Here is an 11,514-nt window from a genome sequence, read left to right as displayed (position 1 = left end):
TAAATCTCTCCAGAATTCTACTGTTCAACGGCTCCCCCTTCTGCTTCTATTCATTTCTCTCCTCTCTTCTACCTTCCAAAGTATTTAGATCAATGCTGTCTTGTTAAAATGTTTATTTTATTTTTATTTTTCCTCTAACTCTACTTTTCACTTCTCTATTACCCTCCAGGTACTTTAGTTAGATTGTGAGCCTTCGGGACAGTAAGGGAATTTTTCAAGTACCTTTCTTATTTCTAATCTTAATGTATATTTTCTGTAAACCGCTTAGAACCTAACGGATGTAGCGGTATATAAGAAATAAATTATATTACATTACTATTCCAGAACCTACGACCCCCATATACTCATGGAGAAGACATAAGCCTAGAACAAGAACCTTTCCCCAAAAACGTCCCATGGTTCGCCAGCTAAACCAGATGAACCAATGCCACTGCCTTTGTAACTCCCCAACAACCAAACATCCGCAGAAAAAAAACGTGGAGGGGCATAATAAAAAAAAAAACGTCTAAGTCCCGTTTTGGCCTAAGGCCTTAAACGTTGAAAGTAGAATCAGGGAAAACGTCCAAAAGGAGGTTTTTAAAAAAAATAATGGCCTGCCTATACATTCAACTGTTTAAGCGCCCAGGCCACCACTATGTTTACATTTGACATATAATCAACCTAAACAAAGCCTATCTCTCAAACGCCCAAAACGAGAGCTTTTAGGTGAAGGAGAAGCCAGTCCTTCGTCTAAAAGCTGGATTCTGTAACCAGTGTCTGTCAAAAACACCGGTTACAGAATCCACCACCCCTACAACGATCTGAGCAGGAGAGAGCCCAAGCCCTTCTGCCCCGCGGCACCCCAAACCTCCGACTCGATCAGGGCAATAGGGAGTCCAAGACCTCTTGCCCCGCAGCACTCTGACCTTCTCCGACTCATTGGGGCAAAAAGGATCCCAAGCCCTCTTGCCCTGTGGCACCCCAATCTACCCAACTCGATCGTTGTCGGCGGAGACAGGAGGGTTTGGGCTCTCTCCTGGCCCAATTGGATCAGGGGGAGGGGTGGATCTCTGCAGGAGAGATGGGTCATCTCTCCTGCCGCTTTAGCGATCCCAAGTGCCGCATTTGGCGGCACTTGGTGGCATCGCTATTGCTGGCAGGTGGGGGGTGGGTAGGTTGCCGAGCCACTGAACTGATCGCGCCAGCCGCCATCAGCTCAGTGGCCTCTTTTTCGGCACTTATACCTGTTTCAACTTGGTCTAAGTCAAAACATATAAGTGCTGACTAGACAACCTGACAAAACGCTTGGTTATACCTGCTGTACGCTTGGTCTAGGTTAACCTTTCCCCTCCTCTAAAAACGCCTCTTTTCACTCTATGCGTTTAGAGGCAGGGGACAGGACTAAGCTGATTTTAGATACGTCTAAAACCAGCTTTGATTATGGGTACTTGGACGATCAGGCTTTTTGATCGTCCAAGTATCCATTTAGGCCACTTTTTAGACGTTTTTTTAAATTTTTTATTATGAGCCCCATACTCTTAGCAAAAAAACCACAGCATAACACAACAGAGCAGGGTTTTGCGCCTCTTACAATGATTTTGGACATTGTACAGGTTGGTTGAACTCCTGAACACCGGGAATTTTGAAATCAAAAATTACTATCCTGCTGCTATTTCCTCCTGGTCATTAGGAACAGGAGCTGAGATTCAAGCCTCGAGAATTATTTCCTCAGTTTATACCACCCTTAATTCTGAATCTCCTTTCGCTCCCTTTACAAAATCCTCACACCAACCCACCAATCAGAAAGCTCAATGAGAATCAAACTAAGACCTTCTATAGTGAAGGCGCAGAACTGCCATCAAGACTGTGGCCAGCCCTTCAATGTCACTAAATTTGGGTTCAGGGACACTTACAATGTTTGTTTAGAAACCAACCAACAAACAAAAAAAGCAAAACACTTAAGAACCGAAATGTCTGTATCTTTATTGGGAGGGGGGGCGTTAAAGAAAAGAACCAGTTACAGAGACAGATTTCTTAGGAAAACTACCCATTATCACAGAGAATACAAAACAACATTTGTCTTCTGTGTAAAAAAAAAAAAAAGTCAGAAATCCTTTATAAAAGTGACTGAGACTGTCATGGATGGAAAAATACTTTGAAGTCACATTCCTGAGTAGGGGTGGGTGCTAATCAGCATTAATTTCACAGAATATAAGACTATTTATCCTCAATTTTAAGAAAAGTGGAAATCCATATTGCATGTATACTTTCATCAAAATTCACCCCTCCCTTGTCCACGCTCTCATAACCTCACGCTTAAACTGATCTCTCGCAGTCGCCTCTCCCCCTTGCAATCTGTGCAAAACTCTGCTGCATGACTCATCTACCAAGCTCGCAACGCTCATGTCACCCCTCTCCTTAAGTCACTTCACTGGCTCCCTATCTGCCATCGCATATAGTTCAAGATCTTATTGCTGACCTACAAGTGTGTTCATTCTGCTGTCCCTCAATATCTCTCCTCGTTTCTTTCTCCTTATACATCTACCAGAGAACTCCTTTCCTCAGATAAGTCACTCTTAGCGTTACCCTTATCCTCCACTGCCAATTCCAGACTTAGTTCCTTTCATCTAGCTGCCCCTATGCCTGGAATAAATTACCTGAGTTTGTCCGTCAATCCCCTTCCCATGTTTAAAAGCAGGCTGAAAATCCACCTTTTTGATATAGCTTTCAGTCCTTAACCCTACTCCTCTGCCCTCCAACCGTTCCCCTTAACTGTATCCATGACATCCTGATTGTAAGCTCTTTCGAGCATGGACTGTCTTCTTTGTGACTCTGTACAGCGCTGCATACGTCTGGTAGCGCTATAGAAATAAGTAGTAATTAATAGTAATCAAGAGGTTTTAAATTCACAAGATAAACCAGAAAGCCAGCTTTCTGAATGGGTTCCCCCACAAAGGGACAGAATAATACAGCCCTTTGATGGGTATTACAATGTCACATTATGCCACCAATAGGCACAGTGATGATTTCTAGTCAGTGGTAATAATAATAAATTTATTTTTATATACCGCCAGACCATGCCAGTTCTAGGCAGTTTACAACAAGAGAAGCTGAAAGTCAGCAAATTGTACAGAATCATAATGAAATACATAACAAACCAATAGTAAAAAAAAAAAAAAAAAAACACCCCAAAACAAAAAAACACCTTAGGTTACAAATCTGTCAAATAATTGTGTTTTTACTAATTTCCTAAGAATAGTAAGATGAAAGAGGTGGGCATTTGCATTTACAATTCCTTCCAGATCATGAATACTTAGGAGTAACATTTGGAAGTCTCAGGCAACAGCTGTAAACTGGAGGTGGTGGTGGTGTTACTTGCTACTTCAGACAGCGGCAAAGTATGTGCTGGGCAGTGCTAGCATGCATGACAAAGCATCTTGAGTTGCTGAAAAGTGAGATGTGAAAGATGCTCCTATGCAGCTTCTTTCAGAGAGGTAAAAAAATCCACCACTTACACTTATAAGTTACAAAATGGCATCCTGCAAGCATACATAAAATGTACAAACTCACTAGCGATAGTTCCATCACCATTTCATAGAAACATGATTTATTTATTTAAAACATTTTAATTCGCATTTATCCAAGGCGGCTCATATTTCAGGACAGAAAAAGGCCAAATGGCCCATCTAGTCTGACCATCCGCAGTAACCATTATCTCTTCCTCTCTCTAAGAGATTCCATGTGCCTATCCCAGGCTTTCTTGAAATCAGACATAGTCTCTATCTCCACCACCTCTACTGGGAGTCTGTTCCAAGCATCTACCACCCTTTCTGTAAAAAGTATTTCCTTAGATTACTCCTTAACTTCATCCTATGCCCTCACATTCCAGAGCTTCTTTTCAAATGAAAGAGACTCGACTCATGCACATTTACACCACTTAGGTATTTAAATGTCTCTATCATATCTCCCCTCTCCCGCCTTTCCTCCAAAGTATACATACTGAGATCTTTATAAAATGGGCGTTTCCATGGTATATGACTCTAAGAGGGAAAATTCATTAACAGGCACTATACCCTGTTGGCACCCTAAATGCTAAAGACACCCATTGATCCTCTCTTCAAAGAGGAGGGATTTACAGAGAGGTAAAGACCTACTTATCACCACATTGTAAACACCTTTATTAACTGGCTGCCAATGTATGCTGTAGTTCGCTGACTCTGGTCAGCTTTACCTCTTTTGTAAACCGCTTAGAACCGAAAGGCTTTTGCGGTATATAAATAAAAATTTATGTTGTCTTATTATAGGATGCCCATTGATGAATTCCCCCCCTAAATGTGTGTGTTTGTTCAGCAGTGCTCTTTCCAAAAATACTAGGACTCGGTGGCACTCAATGAAGTTACTAAGAAGTAAATTTTAAACAATCTGGAGAAAATATTCCTTCACTCAAACATATAAATAAACTCTGGATTTCATTGCCAGAGACTGTGCTGAAAGCAGTTAGCTTAGCAGGGTTTAAACAAGGATTGGATAATTTCCTTAAAAAAAGTCCATAAGCCATTATTAAGATGGACTTGAGAAACTCAACTGCTTATTTCTAGAATAAATAGCATAAAATCTTTTATGCATGAGGCGAGTCTCTTTCAATTGATTGAAAGGAAACTCCAGAGTGAGAAACATATGATGAAGGTAAGAGATGACAGTCTCAGTAGCAATCTAAGGAAATTCTTTTTTACAGAAAGGGTGGTAGATGTGTTGAATAGTCTTGTGGTAGAAGTGATGGAGACAAAGATTGTGCCAAAGACTGTGTCTGAATTCAAGAAAGCATGGGACAGGAACATGGGATCTCTTAGGGAGAAGAAGAGATGGTGGATGTTGTGGATGGACCATTTAGCCTTATCTGCTGGGATTGATGGACACTTATGTTCTTAATCTATAAAAAGAATCAGCACTGGGTAAGTATTTTTTTTAAAAAAATTCTTTATTCATCTTTAAACTTTCATCAAATGTACAAAATTCATAATAACAATATTAAGTAGACCACTTGAACATCTTTTTTTTTTAATTGTTTATTTATCATTTTATAATTAATTATCAAATATAAACTTGTACAGAAAGTAAAATTTAAGTTTAAGGATACATAACCATATACATCATATTTAAGTCCAAAGTACAAAGAAGCAAATGAATAATACATATCCATATTTTCAAAAAGAAAAAAACTTAATTATATTACTTAAATTTTATACTCAAGTCCTCTTGAGGATCTAGATGTACAAGGGACAGTTTAAATTAAGAAAAGCACTTGAACATCTTTTCAGTATATTTTATAAACATAAAAGCAACCCTCCCTCTAAGCCCATTATTAATTGTAAGATCATTAACCCTCCCCCCTCCCAACACTAAATGGTATATAATTAATAGAAAAATGGCATTTAATCATGACAAAAAGTATTTTATAAAGTAGAAATAAACTCTTGAATGAGCCCATTCAGCACCCTAGATGGCCTAAATAAAGTTATCTTCCCTTTCATAGGGCTCCTTCCGACAAATCCAGCTTTTAGGAATGGTGCAGTTGGAGAAGGCAGCCACCTTAGACTGAATGCAGACGCACCCCTCTTTGCCGTGCATTTCAAACCTGAAAAGAAGTAAAAAAATAAATTCCTCGTCTAGAAAAGTCATTAGAGAATTGTACAGTTCATTCAAAATGAGCGTGCAACTACCCCTAGGGTCATTCTCTTTGCAACATATCTGGGGAACTTTCTCAGCAGGAAGGTGAAAAGAACAAAATGATCATTTCTATTCAATCCTTCATCCATGAAAAGCATGCAGGGCAATTTACAACAAAATTAAACAAAATTCAATACACTGACATTATTGAATTACAGTATAGAACAGTGGTCTCAAACTCAAACCCTTTGCAGAGCCACATTTTGGATTTGTAGGTACTTGGGAGGGCCGCAGAAAAAAATAGTTAATGTCTTATTAAAGAAATGACAATTTTGCATGAGGCAAAACTCTTTATAGTTTATAAATCTTTCCTCAAAATAGTACCTGGCGGGCCGCAAGTTTGAGACCACTGGTCAAACAGTCAGTGACACAGCTACAGCTGAAATTTGTGCTCATGGAACTCTTCCCTCACAGCTGTAGAAATGAATTTTTAAAATTTTGGTTAATCTGGAATTTATGAGCACAAATTCACACGAGTGTATTAAAGACATGCCTTCCATCCCAGTGCATTTTCTACTCTACAGAACACATCATTTGAATATTCCTAAATCCCTACTGGTGGTTTTAATATAGCTTTGGCTGTTGATGGAGGAAAGCTGCACTACAGCTCACTGATATTTTAGTTGTTCTCCACCTCCCACTATAGATCCTACTCACCATGTCACCATATTCTATGTCACTGACAAATGCCCCTCTTTCTTTTGATCAGAATATTCTAATAGCCTCCGATTTTCACTTTGACCCTCAACACTTGTCTGACTTCCCAGCTTACATTTGGTTGTCAAAACCACTGCCATTCAGCCACAGAATCTCCTTTTCTGTCTTGTGAAGCCCGATCCACACTGAAGACGTCCGCATTTGGGCTGTTATAAAGTTCTGTATAAACATAGAATACAATAGTGTGCCAGCTTTTTCTCTATGTCATTCTTTAAGAATCCTAGGTCTTGTTTATTTTCTATATGTATTTATACCCTGCTTCCTCTCTTTTTTATGATTTCTTCCATGATCAGCACAAATGAGCCCTTTATGCTGCCCCATAAAATAGTGAATCATTGTGATACCAGTACACAGTTCTTAACATAGCCTAGCAGCGCCCCAAATAGCAAAGTTGTGTAGGGGAGGGAGGTCTTAATAGTGAAACAGCAATGGGGGACTGGTAAGGTATAAGCTTCAATAAAGCTACAGCAGTGTTTTGTTAGATTGGTGAAATTGTAGGGTGGGTAATTATATTGTGAAAATCATGTTCTGTACAAGAAAATGTAATAAGATTCTACATTACAAAAAAATGCTGCAGGAAGGACTGAAATACATTGCCAGAGCAAAATGTGGGTGTGCAGTGGAAAAGCAGGGAAGGAGAACTACTTTCTTACAAAACATAAACCCCTTTTCCTTACCAGTTCCTTCTCATTGTTTATCAAAAGCAAACAAGCGCCATGAGAGAAACAGAAGTTTTTGCTTGTTTCCCAATCAGCTTCAGTCTCGGAGAAGAAGTAGCAGTGTCTCTGGTAATACATCCAGTCTTCAGGACATGGCTCAGCAGGGGAATATAGTAGTGACCTCCAGTTCTGCTGAAGAACTAAACAGAAAAAAAAAGTCTAAGTTACTTATGGCCCATATTCTATAAATGGAATCTCAGACGCTGGTAGGTGCCCTACCAGTAACTAAGTTAAGTCCAAAACACTTTTAAAACTAATTTTAAAGAGATACTTGAAGGCACCCAATGGCACCGGAATTGCAAGCACAGAGGTGATTTACGACGCCTAACACCATGGTAGGTGTGGCTAACACCAGAAATGGCAGTAGGCACCACAAAGCATCTCTGTACGTGTAATTCACGTGACAGGTAGGCACCAGAAATGTAGGACTTGAAAACCCTGGCCTAAATTTCCAGCATCTATCTTTCCTGAAGGTGTGATGCTCTAAACCAGGAGTGTCCAACCTTTTGGCTTCCCTGGGCCGCATTGGCTGAAAAAAATGTTTCTGGGGCCGCACAAATGCGCAAACGCTGCAGCAAGACAGAGGAGGGAGCCGGCAAAACAGTAAACACAGTAAACAGAGGAAAACACTGCATCGCCCTCGACTGGGGCTGCACAAAATACTTCACGGGGCCGCAGGTTGGACACCCCTACTCTAAACGGTGTCATCCCATGATTGACATGCGATCGGCAGCCACCAGCAATGGCGCCATTTATAGAATCCAGGCTTAAGCCTCAGGGTGATAAGCATAGGAGCTTCAACATATATCTTGCTTCACAGTAAAAAGCAACATACATAACTTAGGCAAATTTATTTCATAGACCACCTCTATCCTCACACGAATGGTTTACAATAAAAACATACAACACAAAAGATTATCTAAATAAACAGATTTAAGACTAAGATGAAACAAACTATATAAAAAGTCAAAATCTAGATCTCCACTGGAATAACAATCCAGACAGCGAGTCCAACATGAGTTAATCTAAATAAGACAAAAAATTATGTACTGCACTAAAACTGCAAAATGAGGCTGGTCCAAAAAGGGACCAACTGATCTCAGTTGTTTAAACAAAGCAAAAAAAATGTTTTTTTTAATTAAGTTGGAATCCATAGGTCAGAGCCAGGAATAAACTGCAGGGAAATCAGTCAACTTCATTCTACAAACATTTCTTGTGATGCCTACATTATTTCTTGGGAGAATGCTGTTCATCCGTGTCAACTATGCAACATATTTATCAAAAATTCCTTTAGGGCTTAATATCTTAACTTTAGTGCACAGTATTTAACCAGGGTCTCAGACGTTCCAACACTAGAGCTTTGTGAGGATAATCATCATCAATCATACGAGTTGAAAGAAAAGAGAGACAACAGAAGAGGTGGGGCAAGAAGTATTGGCCATGCAGTAGAAGAGGAACTTGGAGGGAGAGTGAACTGGGAAAGAACTGAGCACAGAAACAGAGAAAAAGAAGGGTTCAGACCTGGATGGGAAAGTGACAAATGAGCAGAAGACTTGAACAAGGAGTAGGAAGGCGGGAAGAGACCAAGCTGGGATAGATGTCCTCAGAGGACCTAGTGCTTGAGTAACAACTTTATCTGTGTGGATTTTAAATTAATTATTCAAAGTTAACAAATTCACTATTATGTCTCACAAATAAACAGTTATGCTGAAGTTTCAAGTATGATGCACAGAATTTTGAGATATATATATATTTTTTTTTTTTTGGGGGTGCACAACACAAAGCTATTATATGGATCTTCCCAATGCCAATTATCTTCAAGCCTTTGTTTTTTTTTAAGTGAGATTCCAAATAGCACACATACCTGTCATCACAATTAGCAATACAATGAGGACACATGTCACCGATATGAGAATATCCAGTCCCCGTATAAATGGCCACGGATCTGAAACCAAAAACAGTAGCAACTGTCAAACAGAGTGAGGGAGGAATTGGACATGGTGACTAGGTGAAGGCTTTTATTCCTCTCTTGTGGTAGCCATTTTGGTAGTTAGATGGATCATTTGCGTTTAAGAATAATACTGTCAATTTGACCCTCAGCCCATGCCTCTGTAATACTTGTAAAAGTACAAGCCAAACAAAATAAAGGGGTGCATCCCAAATCAGGAAGTCTAATTCTTCTTAAAAGCTATTCACAACTACTCCACTGGATTTGGAAAAGTCCAATAGAGGGGTGGCAAGACACTCAAAACTTGGTTACTGCTACTAATTATTTCTATAACGCTACCATTTGAAAACTGCACTGCTTCTCAGGCAAACCAGGACAACCCTTTCTTTTCCTCTTCCTCTCTAGGCCAGTATGATGCAATATCTAACTACCTCCATAAACTGCACTGGTTACTTATAGCACCTCATGTTTATATGGGCTCTTGTTTAATTGTAAATTGCCTTGAACCTTTATAGGCATAAAGCAATCCACAAATCTCAGATTAGATTAGTGCTGTGGAGCAACCCAGCCGGTCAGATTTTGGGAATATCCATGGAAATCTTTTTCATGAATATTCATTGCAAATATCCTGAAAATCTAATTGGCCTGAGATCTTTCAGGAAAGGTTTGAATTTCTAAGCCTCTTCCCATAGATATTTTGCTGTGGATTGGTACCATTTTAACTCCTACTCAGTTGTAAAGTACCAATATCAGTTTTATCATTTCCCCTGAGAGAAATTCCCTAACCCCCATTTGTCTGCTTTAATTAGATTGTAAGCACTAAGGAGCAGGGATTGTCTCTTACATGTTTAACGTACAGCGCTGTGTACGTCTAGCAAATTAGTAGTAATATTTCCTAAGTTTTCTGTGGATTTCTTTATCCCCCCCTCAAACCTGTCCATAGTTTGCTAGAAGTAAGATCCAAAGTACTCCAGGGACAGGATTTACTCAGACACATGCTCTTTTTAGAGGACTGTTCGGATGTCCGGATAGTTTCCTGGACTGGAGGAGTTTATTCAGATTTTGGACTCACTTTCTCCTATCCAGCACCCTGGACTCAAGTATGGCTCTCTTTGTTTCCGCTGTCCCTCCTACCTCTTCCAAGGATGCAATTTCAAAGCATGGGGCAGTGTTAGCAACATGATCCTGCTGCTCTTTGGCCTGTCCCAGAAGCTTCTACTCTGCAGCGACTTCCTGTTCCTGCATGGCGGAAAGGCTTCCAGATAGAAGCAGGATTAAGTCGCTAACACTGCCCGATGCTTTGAAATTGCATCCTTGGAGGCACAGGGGAGACTTGAAGAGCCATACCTGAGTGTGGGGAGCCTGAGAGAAAGAGCGAGAGGCTGTGCTTTGGGGATACACTAGCTCAGTGTATTGCAAACTGTGTGCCTCCTGAGATTTCAGGGGTGCTGTGGTGCACTAGGGAGGAGAGGTACCGATGCACTGCCTACAGGACATATCTCTTGCGAAGAGAGGCACGTCCTGGAGGCAATCAGTACACGCCAGTGCCTCTCCTTCTCTTTAAGATTCCTCCCTCCCATCCCTTTGTGCACACCTCCGAAGCCTGAAAACCGGTGACAGCACTCTGAATGGGCTGCTTTGCGGCCTTCCCCGCCGGGGCCTTCACTCTGCCGCGTCACTGAGCGCCACCACTGGTTTTGAGGTACGGCGATCCGGCGCCCAAAGGAATGGGAGGGAGGACTCGGGTTGCCAGATTCATAGCCCCACCCGCCACTGCCTGCTCTTGTCGGGGTGGGGAGGAAGTCGCCCATGTCACGACACAGCTTTTCAAAACCTGGACAAAAGCCATCCGGACCCTCAAAAGGAGGACATGTCTAACCCCAGGCCCGTGTTTTTGGGAGCAGAAATTCATCGAAACCCCTTTTTTGTCTTAGCAAAGCCTCTCCTGGAAGGATCCACCTTGACAGTCGCGCTCTCCCCGGGGCCTCCGGAAGACGCGGCTCAGCGAGGTCTTGACGACACGGAGGAGCTTCTTCCTCAGCCCCGGGTCGGGTCCGCTTCGACACGAAAGCTCCGGGTCCATCCGTCACTCGCGCCCCGTTCTCATGCTTCCCCGGCGCGAACAGAAAGCGCAACTGGGGGAAAAGCCTCGGCCTAGCTAGCTTTCGCTTTCTCCGCCGCTGCCTGCCATTACCCACGACGGAAGAGTAGTAAACAATGTCTGCGCCTGCGCGCCAACAAGGCACCGGAAGCTTCTCAGGGCGCATGCGCATCCTGTCCCTCGTCCCGTCGAATCACGTCGAGAAATAAGAGGGGGTTGAGAGCCCGCATAGCCCCGCCCTAGACCCGTGTTTTGGTCGATCGATGCCGCCCTATCACCGGCCGCGCATTTTCAAAACGAGGCGTGCCACGCAAACATAATTT

General features: G+C 41.7%; 1 protein-coding gene across 1 annotated transcript; it reads right to left on the bottom strand.

The window, feature by feature from the left end:
* Positions 1-4,989: 4,989 nt before the first annotated feature.
* LOC117352439 (C-type lectin domain family 2 member B-like) lies at positions 4,990-11,325 on the bottom strand. Its single transcript, XM_033928941.1, has 5 exons — positions 11,050-11,325; positions 9,007-9,087; positions 7,101-7,282; positions 6,479-6,582; positions 4,990-5,614 (listed from the first exon to the last, which is right to left on the bottom strand). The coding sequence occupies exons 1-5, from the start codon at positions 11,171-11,173 to the stop codon at positions 5,485-5,487; spliced, it is 621 nt and encodes a 206-aa protein (XP_033784832.1). The 5' UTR covers positions 11,174-11,325; the 3' UTR covers positions 4,990-5,484.
* Between the last annotated feature and the right edge of the window lie 189 nt (positions 11,326-11,514).

This window comes from Geotrypetes seraphini, unplaced genomic scaffold (assembly GCF_902459505.1).
Source record: "Geotrypetes seraphini unplaced genomic scaffold, aGeoSer1.1, whole genome shotgun sequence".
Classification (NCBI taxonomy): Eukaryota; Metazoa; Chordata; class Amphibia; order Gymnophiona; family Dermophiidae; genus Geotrypetes; species Geotrypetes seraphini.
Note: the sequence above shows the minus strand (reverse complement) of the source record. Positions and strands in the feature narration are given on the sequence as shown.

What these genes read in the sequence shown, in the direction of transcription:
- LOC117352439 (XM_033928941.1), bottom strand. Translation starts at nt 11,173, where the DNA reads ATGGACCCGGAGCTTTCGTGTCGAAGCGGACCCGACCCGGGGCTGAGG. An exon ending in GGGAGAGCGCGACTGTCAAG is followed by an intron (nt 9,088 to 11,049) that starts GTGGATCCTTCC and finishes TTTTGGTTTCAG; the next exon opens with ATCCGTGGCCATTTATACGG. An exon ending in TAAACAATGAGAAGGAACTG is followed by an intron (nt 6,583 to 7,100) that starts GTAAGGAAAAGG and finishes ATGTTTATACAG; the next exon opens with AACTTTATAACAGCCCAAAT.